The 15195-nt window shown below is 42.3% G+C and overlaps 1 protein-coding gene across 4 annotated transcripts in view; it reads left to right on the top strand.

Annotated features, from left to right (window-relative positions):
• The first annotated feature begins 9690 nt into the window (after positions 1-9690).
• RAPGEF2 (Rap guanine nucleotide exchange factor 2) overlaps positions 9691-15195 on the top strand; it is a 192712-nt gene continuing 187207 nt past the window's right edge. For all 4 annotated transcript variants that reach the window (XM_062573814.1, XM_062573811.1, XM_062573810.1 and 1 more), the window contains exon 1: positions 9691-9794. In XM_062573814.1, coding sequence (XP_062429798.1) covers positions 9726-9794 — 69 coding nt within the window. In that variant the 5' untranslated portion in view covers positions 9691-9725. The remainder of the gene's footprint in view (positions 9795-15195) is intronic.

Here is a 15195-nt window from a genome sequence, read left to right as displayed (position 1 = left end):
CATGCTTTACCTTGCACAGACAAGCCAATAAAAGTTTCAAGTGTCGACCAGCACATATAATCTGACTGGGGCCAAGCTTACCCTATGAGATAGGGCTTCTAAACTAGGTCAGCACGCCCTTGAGAGGCATCTAATAATCAGCATTAAGAGTCTTTGCATCCTCAGTGAGCCCCTGGATGTGTACAGGTAGCTGGAGGTAATTGGTTTAGAAACCAGTAGTCACCTTAGCCCAAAAAGGGATTGTAAATGAGGCTGTGAGATGGCAAGGCGCTCGTCTTGATGCACCGGCAGGGGTTGGCTGCCAGAAGAACATTACAGCAAGGACTTGCTTTATAGACACACACCAACTTTAATTTTTCTAGGTACTTAGGCTGAGAATAGGATATCTAGTTCAGGTCATGAGAAGTGTAAAGCTAGCTAAGTTAAAGGAAGCATTTATTTGTATCTGCTCTCTCTTCCCTGTTTTGATTAAACTTTGTTTTCATTAAGACTTTTTGTTGTGCAAGTCAGCACATAAAGGTGTACAGTAAAAAAAAAAGGAGGGAGTTATGAAGAAGTTGCATCTCAGGAAAGATTTTGAGAATTAATTTCTGAACTCTCTGATGTAGTGGAGAGGCCCAGCTTCTCATGCTGCAGGCAGTAGGTTGTGTGAGTGGAAGGGGGAAAGGGGATTAAACCAGTCCTGCTTGTTTTAACCCAGCAAGGGATCCTAACTTGTTTTGCAGAATAATTCTACATTCATGTCATATCCCCTTCTTGCTGCTCCAGGAACTGGGCCTAGGAACTGCTCTGGAGAAAAGAGAGATGGGAGTTCTTCTCTGGTTTTCTGACCACTATGCAATGCTTCAGATGAATTTGTGGAAATGATGGGCAGAGAAATTCGTGAAAATTATTGTATAGGAAATTATATCTGGAATAAGCTATCAAATTTTTATGGATTCCACATTCACAGCCTTTAACATCAGCTAGCCTGTTTCACTTCATAATTGTATAAGTAAGTACATCTGGGACAATTAAGCATTTTTTTGTTGTTTAGGCCTTTAAGAGCTGCAAATGCTTGTTAGAGAGAGAAGACACTGTATGATTTAAAAATAAGATGTTGTACCAGGACTACAGAGTACCTGCATGGTTTTGCTGACATAAAGTATGTATTCTCATGGCAAAACTACTGGTATTTCAGAGAGTTACTGCCTCAAAGCTCTGTTATGCTTAGGATGTATTTAGCACTTCTATCTCTCTTTAAAATATATGAGAAGAAAGAGTTGCCAGCACTGTGGAATGGGTTCAGGGACCTGTTGGCCCAGCCTTTTTCTTTCAAATGTCATCATATCTACTTCTACAAATCCACTCCCTTATTTCCCACAGGACTATGCTTGTAAGCACCAGGTTTGAAGCTCCCATGAAATGAAGTGCAGCCTGACTCGCACATGCACAGATCTTTTAAGATCTAACCACAGTAAGAAAATACTTCCCCTAGGTTCAGGTGCACCGTAAATTCAAATCAACTAAAGATCTGTATCATTACTGCTGTTCCACAAAATACATTATGTTATTGCTTGAAAGGCCTCTCTTTGCACTTTTAGCATGCTAAAGATGTGCTGATGTGTGTTTTTAATCAATTGCTTTATGTTACCTAGGAGTATCAACCTACAGTCTGGCTCAGAGATTTACATATGTGGTGAATAGGAGCACTACTAAAAATACATTAGAGATGAGTACAGGCCAAGAGTTAGAGAGACTTCAAATAAAACTTCAGAATATCTATTAAAGTATAATAAAATATTCATGCAAATACTTAAGGTCTGTAGCTTTGGGATTATTTTGAAACACAGGGGACCAAGGTAAACTAATTAAAGATGCAATTTTCTCTTGTACCTCAGCTCCTTTCCTCCATGGAAAGAAGAATCTAACTTCATACCTGAACACAATGGTAATGCAAAAGCTTGAGGCAAAATCCTAAATGAATGGAAAATCCTCACATCACTGGAATGAAGTTATACAGCTAACTTCAGCCTGAGAGACGTACCATTTTAAAAGCTCATGCGTTGCTAACCAGACGCAGATGTTGCCATTGGACGAAGAGGGGCAAGAGGATTTTGTTGTTCGTTGTGCACTCCTTCCTGGGTGCACTGTTGAGCATGAGGTAGAAGGGTCTCTTTTACGGGGCGTTTAAAACAGGGTATGGTTTTTGGTTTTGTTAGGGACCAAAAGGGGCACATCCATCTTCTGTTGTCGTGCTGGGAGAATTCCTGGCAACTATGGTAGGGATCAGAGCCAAGGAGCAGACCCACAGCTGCTGCAAATAGGCAGAATTTTGTTGACCTTATTGAACTGCATCGATTTTAATCAGATGAGGACCTGCTCAATACTGTGAAGATATTCAGAAGCAGGAGAGATGATCCACCTTAGCTCTTCTACTGCCTTCATCGCTTCAACGCTAATCGCACACCAAAAAGAGTAAGTGGATTCCAATATCCACCCTTCAGTTCATTTGAAGGAGGCTACTTTTGAAATATTTCAAGACTTCCTTATCCCAAGGACTGAATATATTTAGCTGCCTCCATCCCAGCCTGCTCAAGTTGAAGGAGAAGCAAAAATTGAATATGGATCTCATGTTCACGCTGTGGCAGTGTACAGTGCTCCCGGCAGGCCAGTCGGCCACCAGGTTGTTTCAGGCGTCAGCGTATGTCGGCATGAACAATACGAGAAAAAAGGGAAATTCCTAGCAAAGAACTTGCCTGTGACACAATCTTTAAGAGTTCATGTGTCTTTCAAAATGTACGTCTCCTTCCGAAAGGCCACGCGGTTTCCCCCAGAACTGCAATCCCGAATACCACCTTCTGTACGACCGTTCCCTGTTTCACTTTCTCTTCCTTGCTTCGAAAACACATTTTCAAGATGTCCTTGGTTGGCCAGAGACCTCTAACTGGCAACTTCCCCACTCTGGCCGCTCTGCTGAGCGCAGCAGCCACGAGGGAGGCAAGTTTTCCAAGTTTCGTACATTTGCTCTGGAAGTAAGACGTGAACCAGACGGTACGTTCCCACGTCTTTTCCAGCAGCGGTACAAAAAGGTAATGGTAGATGTTTTGGGGCACAAATCAGTAGGGAAGATACTTCTGCTCACAGCTTGCTACCACATTTTTAAAGCATGTTAGTTAGCATCAGTTTAATAAATTAAACAAATAGTGAAATTAATAGTAAAATTTAATTTACAGCTATAAGGATGGCTGTCTTAAGGACAGATCCAGGTACCAGAAATGATGCTCTGTAAACTTCTACTCCATGGTACTAACAGCTCACATGTGCAGTGCTGCTTATTTTTGTCAGTTCCTTCATGTCATTATATTTTCATATTAATTAAAATTTCTTGCTTCAACTTATTTTAATGTTTGACCTTATCATTGTGTATTTGTAGCATAGAAGTAGCTGGCAGCTGAAATGGAAATAACAAGCTCATTGTATTAAGTGCCCTACAAAAGAAAGCAATAGAAAGTCTTAATTTTCACTGCTGACATTACTCATGATCACAGGTTCCATGGAAAACAAATTTGGCTTAACAAGACCTTTTGCACTCTAAATTACTTTTTTTTTAATGAGCTCTCTGTTATGAATATTTCTAGTCTATGGATGCAATGAGAAACTCTGCACACACACACTTATGCATATCATCATTAATTTGTCAGGGATAATCAGGACAATTCCATGTTAAGCCTAGACTGCCTTGATAGCTTACCTGAGCTTTTATCAATCTCCAATATATTTTCCTGGGATAAGATAAAATTAGATTTGTTTTATTCCAGGTACCAGATGGTTTCTGCCTAGAAAAATCAATGGAACATAAATTGATGGATTACAGCATCACCGTTTTGTAAATAGAAAAAATATTAACTTTCCAGCTCTTACTGAATTCTAAGTTCATTCTATCCATTTAAATTGGTAGCTAGTGCTTGTTGTATGATGTAGATGTAAATATACTTTGTCAGCTTATGTATGCATGGCATAAAGACATACACTTAAGTTCACACCCACACATCCTCATATGCTTTGAACAGATCTAAGCGGTAACTAAAAGAAGGTTGAACCACATAAACGTTCTACACAATGATTATTAATTGCAAAGCAATAGAATAAATTATGAAGGCTGTTAGGAAGCAATTGAAATGTAAATGCTATTCTAATAATTGCTGGTAGTATTGTGTTAAAATCAATTTGTGATGCAATATAGTGTGTTAAAGTGGGGAGTGAAGAGCATTGATGAGTTCTATAGAAAATGATGATAAGAGTAAAGAGATGAAACATGACGGGTGTGCAGCATTCAGGGATTCATGCCAAGAAATAGTTCTAGCACAAGCTAATTTAGTAATGCAGTAAACAGTGTTTTGTGGCTGACTGAGAAAGGCAGTATGTATAATAATTAATCAATACTTTATCACAAAAAAATGTAACCAGCTTTAAACTTAATTCATAGGCTAATGCTCCACAGAAATGCAGAAATTATGAATGTATTTATGTTTCTTGAAACAGCTAGTGCAGACTGAAGCCAAACACATACATTTTATATAATAGGACAGATTTTTTAAAGGCTTCTGATTATACAGAGTGAAAATTAGGCAGTCATTACAGAATCTTCATACTGAAAATAACGTATTTGCAGTGAAAGGTCTTAATAGCAAATCTAATACCAATTTATTCTCATATTCTATTCCTATATGTTTCATTTTCCTGGAAGATATTTACATGTTTTATTTAACTTTCTGCATGATCTATTAGGTAACTTTATCAAGTTCTAGTGTTTTATGCAAAGCACTGGATGTTAATGGTCATCTGACTATCTGCCTTTAATACTTGTGAGTTAATTTTCTTTAAAGATTTGGTCAGCTTTAAAAATAGTAAAATTTCATAATTGACTTCCGGGCAATTTCCCCTTTTCACTCTTTGGCACAATTATGTAATGTTGGGGTTGTAGAAATTTCAAAAGATTATTTTAAGTAATTCAGTTAGTGTTATTTCAGAAAGAGAAAGCAGTGTATTTTCTTTTAGGAAATATATGGGTTTTAAAACAAAACATCAAATGTTAACTGGGGCTCTGATATGTCCAGTTAGGAAAACTCTAAAGATAGTAGATAAGATTTAAATATTTAGACTCATTTTTATGCTATTTGGTTAAATATAATATTTTAGATATATTTGACACCAAATGTATCATTTGTAAACTGTGATTTATATAAATGGAACAGTCTAAATTGCTCTTGCGTATATCCCACCTGGATTAGATTGCACTGATTGTTTGGAAAGGAAGAGACTGCTTTTTTTCCCCTACAAATCCTTCAAAAAGTCATCCAGCTAAAAGGAATCTGCTTTTAGTCTGCTTTGTCGCTGCGTAGCGGGTACAATTCCAGAAACAAAACAAAACAGACCAACCTTTTCTGGAGCATACTAACAAGGAGGCTCCTACTTACTGGGGTGTGCTTAACGTCCCCCCTGTGAAACAAGTTTTTCGCTGCACATCCCAATAATGACAAAAGATGTGTTTATGTCTGCGGTCAACTTTCTGTTTAGAAAAGCTCAAAATACGGTTAGTATGATTAGTAATAGCACCCTGTAGTGCTTTCCTTGTGTCTCAGAATACTCTGCAAAAGAGGTCAAGTTGGTCTTACCGAGTCTCCTCCTCCAGACGGAGAACCTGGAGCATGTGGAGTTGAAGTGAGCGGCTCAGCGTTGCCATCCCAGCGAGGGCACTAGCACGAAAGACCCAGCTCTACTGGAAAGCCACCGCCACAACCATCTCCTGGTAGCACTTCCACTTACAGGAGGTAATGGGCACCCCTGCGTCACAGGCACAGGTATGAACGAAGCTTGGATGGACGCATGCGAGCTTACTTCAGAAGTGCAAGTGTGGCCTTCAAGAGCTTGTGCTCACTTGGTCTGCGTTTGTACGGCGTCCAGCGTAAGGGGCCACGATCCTTTATGGGGCTTCCTAGGTGTGACTGCAATATGCGTTTTCAGCCAGGCTCCCTTTTGTCTGCGCACCTTTATCACTGGGGCTGCAGGGAACGCGGGACAGGCTGCAAATTCCTCTCAGAGAACCAGGTAAATATGTGGACAGATAGTTCATGCTGGTCCCTGGTCTGCTAGTATCGAACTAACTGGTTAAAGCCAGCTTTGACACATTTGCGCCTATAGCAGAGACTGAAGGATAAAAATTCCCAAAGGTAGCTATGCAGACATGGAAAATTCGGAATAAGTGCATGATATGCATCATAGCAGTCACAAATTCTTCTTCTTCTTTCTTCTTCTTCTTCTTCTTCTTCTTCTTCTTCTTAGCAAAAGACAACTTTTGCTTTTTGCCCAAAGCCAGATTCTCCTTTTTAATGCTTTATACTGCCTTACAAGTACAAAAGGACCACAAACCAATGGTATACTTTCACAAATTATTTTAACACAGACTGTGCCAGCTCACTGATATCTTTCAATGCTTTGGGGAATGCTTTCAGGATGTAAGGTAGTGGTCACACTGTGCTCAAACACTAGTGATCTCTAGTTGTCAAATAGCTATGAAGCGAGAGGACCCTGAGGACCTGAGCATGAGACTACATGCTTCAGAGAAGGCTAGTTTAGAGCATCACCCAAAATTCTGGTGCTTCAAAGTCTTTTTTTAATCTCCCCTTTCAGATGCACACTACTGAATGCCTTTTAGCACCACAATTTCAAAACAAAATAGAACTAAGGCATATTACCAGCTACAGCCTCCGATAGTGTAGAACTACTTGAGAAAAACAGTCTGCCCTTGATGTTGTAAAGCACAGTAAAAATCCTCAAAGTCTAGAAGCAGCATTCTTGGAAATGTTGCCACCCCAAAAACTGAGCATAGAGGCTAATCCAGTTCAAAGGGGATAGAGACTCCCCTTGGCAGTGGCCTTACTTGTACCTGAAATCATTCACGTTTGACTTAAAATCCAATAAAATTGGATGCTGCCTGGCCCAATGGGAATGACCACTGCTCTGAAGGTCAGCTAAGGAGCAGTGCACCAGCTGGATACCTCAGTTCTCCGTCACATAACCCAGTTACACAAAGGGTTATGAAAGTAACTTTTTATGATTGCTGAGAAGGTGCCAGGAGAGAGCTGGGAGGAAGACAGGGATTTCTGAGTCCTGGAGCCCATCCGCGTGAATGTGCTTCAGCTGCCATGCAGTCTTTAGAAGATGCCATGCAGTCTTTAGAAGATGTATGAAAACCAGTACCCAAAGGAGGATAAAAGGACTTCTCCAGCTTTATATCTGTATTTACTGTATAAAATTTACTAAATCCCCCAAATTTACTGTATAAAATTTACTAAATCCCCAAAGATGCTATGTTCTCCCCCATCAGAGCAGACTGAGCTTTCCTGATCATACCAAGAGTTTAACTGTTCATGGCTGTTTATGACTGGTGTCAAAAATTAAAGTTGTGTGGCTAAGTCAAGTGCAAACCTTTAAAAGTGTGAATATCTGCTTAAAATGAGGGTTGGCAATAAATAAAGAATGACTTACCAGAACTGTTTAACTCACTTGCTTGACGTTTTATTAACTGTTTGACCCTGGCCTTTTCAATACATCCTTTAAAAGAGATGCAGATATTCAGGAAGAAACAAACTTTGTGTTTCTAAGGCCTCTAAAATACTTAAAAATAGTGCTTAATTATAGCTATCCAAATGGGTATTATTCTGAGTTGCCAGTCTTTTTCATACTGCTGAATGTAGCAATGCAGTGTATACTGTACATGATCAGCTTATGATAACATGATTAGTTCAAAAAAATTGTAAATCAGGCTGTATAATGTATAATAAGCAGTGACCAGAAGGCAATTGCAAAAGGAATGGCAGTTCTTGATATCTGAATGTATTGATCTGCTGTTAAAGCTAGAAAATAGGAAAGGTGGATTGAGACTAAGAGAATGTGGAAGTAGAAACATTTGACACTGTAAATTGTATTTTATTAGATATTTGCATGAAAATGAGTTTTCCCACTGATAATCAGATGTGCTTTTAATAGTTGCTATTGTTACTTTGTATCTTGACAATTGTTTGCTGTTTTTTTTCTGTTCAGGTGCAAGAACTATTCTAATATCAGCAAGAACAAATCAACATAAAAGACAGATTTATATCCGCCACGAAGAATACGTATATATATATTTGCACAATCCACATACGTTGTTTAAGGACACTAAATAAATTGTAAAGTGCAAAGTATTATTGTTAAATATTATTCAGAAATTGTTGCCTGTATTTATATGTAATTTTCCAGCTTTCACTCGTTCTCATCTCTAATAATTTATTTTACTTTGACATACCTCTATGAGCATTAAGATTTGCTGTACTGATGAAATGATGGGAGCCAAAAAAAATCCCAACAGCTGAGACTAAATATCATTGTGAGTCACAGACACTGTCTTAACAGGTAACACAACAAAAATTAATCAGAGTAAAATACTTCAGTTGATGCTGTTAAAGCAAATAGGTCTGAAATTAAAGATAATTGCATATTAAAATAGAGTGGGTAGCTCTGTTTTGATTTAGAGATACGAACATTTCAAGCAAGCTACTCACTCTGTAACAGGAGAGAATGGGTGCCCTGAAGTGATTCAGGAAAAGAGCCCAGGAGAGCATTCCTTGCATTCCTGTGGCATCCAGAGTATACATATGCCCCACAAAAAAAGAAAATCTTAACACTTTGGGTTGGCGAATGGATCCTGAGAAAAGCTGCCACTTTCTTATAGCTGTAGGCTTGATTAATTTGAAGAAATGATTCTCGCTGGTGATGAATGTGAGATGTATTTAAAACTGTTATTTTGGGGACAAAGGACTTTCTGTTTTCAAACTGTTAGTTAAAAAAAAGTCCCCTGACAAGCAAGGCATAGTTGGTATTGTTTCCCATGCTTCGCTCAGAGTTCTCAGTATTAGCTGCGAAAGTATTTTACCGACACGTGTGGGATTAGCCCAGAAGTTAATGAACCATGCGCAGAAGTTCCTACTAAACCTGCTAGGTTTAGTAGCATACAACCTGAAGGCACAGCCCCTTTGATCGTCGCCTGTGCCTAAAAGTGTAAGGCAAAGAGTATGCCTGACACATGCCAGAAGCATGTGTTACTCAGAAAAAAAAAAAAAGAAAAAAAAAAAAAGAAATGGAGGAAAAAGTTATCCCTACGTACGTGCATTAATTCGCATAAATAACAAATAAAACCCGGTGCTGTGTCGCCCTCCGTGTGATTGCCGCGTACCACCACCTCGCAGAGGTCTGCCGCTCCCGCACCGCTGCGCGCACCGGGTGACCGCGCTCAGCGCACGGTGCACGCGCGGCGCGCGCCCGCGGGGCTGCGCGGCCCGCGGCGGCCCGCAAAACCCGCCGCAGAGCGGCACCGCGGGTGTCGGCGAGGAGGGCGAGGGCTCTGCCGCGGGGCGCTTTGGAGCGGAGCGGAGCGGAGCGGCCGCGCGTGGCCGTGGCGAGCCGCTGGCTCCACGCGCGGCGGCGGCGGCGGCGGCGGCAGCGCCGAGGCCTCCTCCGGGCGGCGGCGCTGCTGAGCCCGCGGCGGCGGCGGCGGCGGGGGGCGGCGGCGGGGACGCGCCGCCCTCGGCCTCGCCGCGCCGCGCCGCGCAGCGCAGCACCCCGGCAGCAGCGCCAGGCCGCGGCCGCGCCTCCCGCCCCGCCGGGCAGCGGCAGCGGCGGCGGCGGGCGGGCAGCGGGCCGCCATGGCGTCCTACGTGGATAACAGCTTCCGCCAGGCGGTGATGAAGAACCCGGCGGAGAGGAGCCCCCAGGTAGGCGCCCCCCGCCCCCCCTCCCCTCCGCGGCGCGGTCCCGCGTGGGGAGCGGAGGGGGAGCGGGGCGAGGTGGGGGTTGGGGGGGGGGGAAGGACTTTCCTCGGCGCCCCCGGCCGGGGCGGGGGGCTGGGGACGCGGTCTGGGTCCGCTCCGCGTTTTGCTTCCGGTTAGAAGAACAACAGCAGACAGCCCCGAGTACCGCTCGCGCACGGATCCGCGCGGTTTCCGCGGCGTTTTCTCCTTCAGCGCCGCTCCGCGCGGCGGGTCTGGGCCCGCGGTTGGATGGGGGGAGGGGGGGAAGGAGGGCGCAGGGGGGTGAGCGAGCCGCGGGGCGGGGTGGGGGGCGCAGCAAACCGCCCCAAAACCGCGGCTGAAGTGCGGGTCTGGAGCGCCGGCCCGCGCCTGGAAACGCCCGAGCGGCTGCGGGAGCGGCGCGGCCGCTGCTGCCGCCGTCCCCGGCGACACCCGCTGCCCCGTTCCCCGCGGTGTGTGTGGGGGGGGAGCTGGCGGCGTCCCGATTTTAATTTTAATTTAATTTAATTTTTTTTAAGGGAGAGGTGGTGGTTACCGGTTATTTCGGCGCGCCTCTGATTGGCTGCTGGCATTTTCAAATTTGGGGGGGCAAAGGGGAAAACCTGGACTTTCAGGCTGCGCCCGTAAGTCGTTCCTCCTACCGTGGATACGTCATTGTGGTTAAGTTATTTTTGTCCGGGTGCTCATGGAATATGTGTGAGAAAATAAAAGCTCCTATGGAGAGAAAATACGCTGACTGCTCAAGCATTATATTTAGCGTGTATTTTGTCTTCTCCTCCCCCTCTTTTTTCCCCCTTTTTAAACTTATTCTGGAACGTGTTTCCACGGTGCTAAAGCTGTTTCGCTGTCCTTGTTTGACCTTTCCTTCCCAAATGTCTGCTTGCCTTCAGCGTTGGAACCGGCCTTTTGGTATGTCGTGGAAGGCAAAGGAGGCTGACGGCTCTCTCGGGAAAGACGCCGCTTGTAAGCTTGCAGCGAGAGTCCTCTCGTTGGCCGAAGCTTAATTTCCTGCCGGGGGAGCCCGGTGGTGGTGTCGGACCTCAGGAGATGGCTATCGCGCAATGGGCTAGCAGGAGAAGACCGGGAACCAGCCGGTCAGGTAGCAATCGGGCCGCCAGACTGGGCTGGGGAGACAAAACTTCCCCGGCGAGGTCCACACCAGGCCAAGTGCAGCAATAAACTTTGTTGTGGCCTTGCTGGTCGGTGTTTTGCTTGGTAGAAGTAGAGGGAGAGGGAGAAATGCCGCGGTGAAGAAATTGGCTTGAATGCAGGGATAAAGCCAGTGTGAAGGGCACGGAGCAGAGAGCTAAATCGGGAACGCCAGGGCTGCATTAATGCTGTAAAACTTCCCGAATCAGCAGGCTGAGTGCCTGCTGTGGCCATCTCCTTGGGAGAGGAAACCCATCCTTGCAGCTGTGAAGCTGACACCGGCCAAAATGGTCCACGAATAAGACCGAATCCGTGGGAAACATAATGTGTTTTTAGCACTGGAGGTATTTGAAACTGGTGGTCAGATGTATCCTCCCGTTGCTCCTGGTGAGAGCAGGGCTTGAAGGAGGAAAATTCCATTTTCATGAACGTCTCATCTGAATGAAGTGGGTTGAGAAGGCCTTTTTTTTTAATGTTTTTCCTTTCTGGAAATTTCAGTTTTTGTCAGATTTTTCAGTGTTGGAATTTGAAAGAAACAGGGTTGTGTGCAGTATCTTTCAAATGCAATTATCAAGTAAAATTTGAAAAACCTTTCTTCATATAAAGACACAAAGACTTTGAGTTTTATTTTTTCCTCCCTTAAAGTAACTTTTAACTGTCCCTATTTTTCTTTCCTTGAATTTAAGCCATGCTTTCTTGTAAAGGTAGCTTTTCAATTTTGTTTTTTGAGTAATCATTCAGTATCTTTAGATTGAGAGAGGATTGGAAAGAGGAAATGTATTTATCATATCCTTGTCACTGCAGGAAAGAGATGTGCTAGTAGTGGGTATTTGTTGCTTATTTACTTTGACAAACTGTTCTCGGTTTGGGGCTCAGTTTCTCCCAAGTCATGAGGGTGTAAATATGCATTTGACATCGCTGTTTTGCCCTCGATTGCCATGGTGCAAATTTAGCAAAATGACTTCACTGCAGGCTTGGATGGGAGCAGCAGAATGACTGCAGGACAGCAAGCTCTTATTTGTACAGTTTTGGTAGCTGTTCAGTGCGATTAAAAAATTGTTGCAAGATCAAATTCAACTTTGCATGAGTTTTTTTCTATAGTGCAAAAGTCTATTTGTAATTTGGGGCTAGATTGATTTTTTTTATTTTTATTTTTCCTTTTTTGAAAGTAAGCTGAATATTCTGAAGTTGTTCTGGAAAATCCTTAGCATCATCTCTTTGGTGTGTTCTTGTTTACAAAGCCTTTTGGAATTACAGCATAACACTCCATTGACTAAAGAAGCTTGAAAAATGTGAAAAATTTAAAATGCATGTAACCTGTGCTTTAACATGTTTGTTGTGTAACAAAGCTCTTCCCTTTAATTGCTTTATTAAACTATCGCTTTTCTCTTTGAAGGCTTTAACTAGGAAGTTAAATTAACTTCTTTGGGGAATCTGGCATCTAAATGTTCATAAATTACAAATGGTTTTATGCCCTTAAGCTGTGTATAATAGCAATCTATTTTTTTTCCTCCAAACCTCTTTTTACGTGAACTTTATAGCTTCAAGTCTTTTCGAAACAATTTATTATTTGCTTCAGAGGTCAGCTTAGAAAGTGTGCAGTTTTATACTGGTGTATCTAATATGAAAAAATAGGCCTGGTTTTATTTTCACATTAAAAAAAAAAAAAAACCTAAACTTCGTCATAACAACTTATTTGCATGGTATGTTACATGAATAACTCAAAACTGCACATACTAGTTCACTGTTTTCATGCCAGGTAATGACGTTGTCTGAGGTGATTTTTTTTTTTTTTTTTGAGTATGTTCCCTAAATGTTAGGTGCCTGAGGTTTTCTTCTGGAAACTGTCAATGTAGTACACTCATACAATTCTGTACAGTAGTAATGAACAGCAGGGAACTAAAGCCATTAGACTACATTTTAAGGGGAGAGGGGAAAACTGTGTAATTATTCTTAGTTTGATGCTAGTGCGTCATTTAATGTCAGAATATATCTAAACAGGATGCTACTGTTTGGCAGATATTCTCTTCTCGAGCACTTGTGAGAAACAATGGTTTAATTATAGGATGTACCTATGCCTTTTCCAAATAAACTTTCAGCTTGTTCTCCAGTTGTGTTGTTTTAAGCTTGTAACCACTGATAGTCTGATTGCCTGGAATCTCTTAAGATAAGACAGAAATAAACACCTACTTCTTGATATAGGGATCTGTTAGCAAATAAATATAAAACAGCCTCGTTTTATGGGATCAGAGAAGATAAGTGCGAGTCTTGCTTAGAGGATTACAGTTAATCTTTAAATTCAGATTTTGTGTGTGTGTGTATTTATCAAATATGGTAGAAGATTAAAAACATTTTTTTTCAAAGTGCTTGTTTGATATGCATTTGAGTTCTTTGTTTTTGATTTTGGTGAATTTTATTTTCAGACTTCTTCACTGTCAATGTGCTACTGTGTTACCATCTGTTTCACACTAGTATTTAAAGGTGAGCTTATCCCCTGTTGTCAGGCTGCGAAGAGCAGTTCTTTGCTAGGAATTGGTTCTCTTACTGAGTTCTGTTGCTGGTTCTGGAGGTCCGAGTTGTGTCCAGGACTATGGCTGGCAGCTGGTGCCCAACATTTATGAGTGAAGGACATCGCTATAACGATCTTTCCGTTGTGGATCTCAGGACCCTTCCTGCTGTGGTTATTTAGGAGTAGCTTAGCTTGCGGGCAGATGTGCCTCTGGAGGATTTGGGATTCTGCCTTTTGGGAGCCAGTCTGGCCACAAAACAAGATCTAGCTTCATTCTTGCCTCCGCTTCCCCAGGTAGGATTCAGGCTGTCAGCTGGCTGGGCTAACTAATTCTGAAGTGCAGGTGTGAGAGTGCTGAGAAGTTTCTGTGTTTGATGTTTTGTGTGTGTGGTTGGCAACACAACTTAATGGAGAAAAGCAGTTGCAAACTCTGGGTCCTGGCACTTTCCTCTTGTTTGGCGGTTGGCTTGAAGTTGAAGTTGCCATCGTAAAGTCAGCTATAACTGTCGTTGGTCTGAGGAAAACAAGCAAACAGGAACCCTCCAGACACTGCAGGATTTTGGAAATATGTTAGTTAACATGCTTAGAAAATGAAGAGAGAGTGTCTGATGAATTGTAAGGAAGAGTCAAGCAGCATCTCTTGGCGTCCCCTGAACTATAGCCGTGTGGGAGAGGTACAGGTATAACAGAAGCAGTTATACTGGAAGGATGCACCTTTCGCTGTAGAGGCTTTTCCTGCCAAGTTCCAGCATTTAACTCAAAGGATTAAAAAGTAAAGTAACTATTTGGAAGAAATGAGATACTTACTTGGCAAAGCAAATGATACATTTGTTTAGTAGAGAGGGAAAAAAAATTCCAGAAGTTATCTCTGAAGTAAATACACATTTTTTACTCTTGATATTTACTCCTGAGCTAGTATTGCTATGCAGCCTAGTATCATCTCCAACAAACTTGCATGTACAAATACATCTTTTTGTGCCTGGTAACTAGGGCTGAAAATCCTCACATAGCTCTAATTCTTTCTTGTGACCTTTCTAATCTCAAATTGTCAAAAAGTTCTAAAATGTCAGATTCCAATCTTTTGCTGTAGATTTTCATGCAATTCCTAAAACTATGGCATATACATATACTGCAGGAAGCTTCTTGCTATTCTGCTTGTTCAGAAAGAAAATACTTGTGTTTATTTCCTAGTCCTTCGGAAGGAGGGCACTTTTTCCCCCACAGCCACTCATACCTTTGTTACTGAAAGCTTTGAGAATGGCAAGAATGTAGAATTTCTTGATTTCTTTTGAGTATTACTGCCATATGATATTATAGGAGTGTGCTGGTAGTTCCAGTATTTGTTGATTTCTGTATCTGCTAGAAGCGTAAGAGTTTCGCTGATGCTCACAAGGACCTCAGCATGATCAGGAAGCCTTCACCTACAGAGTAGAAATAGCTGATTTGACGTCTTATGCTAAACACTTGTGTGCTTTCTCATCACATTGAAGGATTGCAGCCTGGTTAAATGTAGGTTTCCAAGCCAATTTTCAAGTAGGCATCTTGGAAACCAACAGTTTAACTGTAGCAATGTTAAGCTCAGTGTGCCTGCTTGATTAACGATTTATTTTACAGGGTCTGCTCTGCTGTCTGTGCTGATTTCTGCACTGCTACGGCTGCGGAGGTATTTGAGCTAGATTCAGACAGACTGGATGTGTTTGTGTGAGC

Source organism: Rhea pennata, chromosome 4, assembly GCF_028389875.1.
Source record: "Rhea pennata isolate bPtePen1 chromosome 4, bPtePen1.pri, whole genome shotgun sequence".
NCBI classification, from domain to species: domain Eukaryota; kingdom Metazoa; phylum Chordata; class Aves; order Rheiformes; family Rheidae; genus Rhea; species Rhea pennata.
This window is presented reverse-complemented; position numbering and strand designations above follow the sequence as displayed.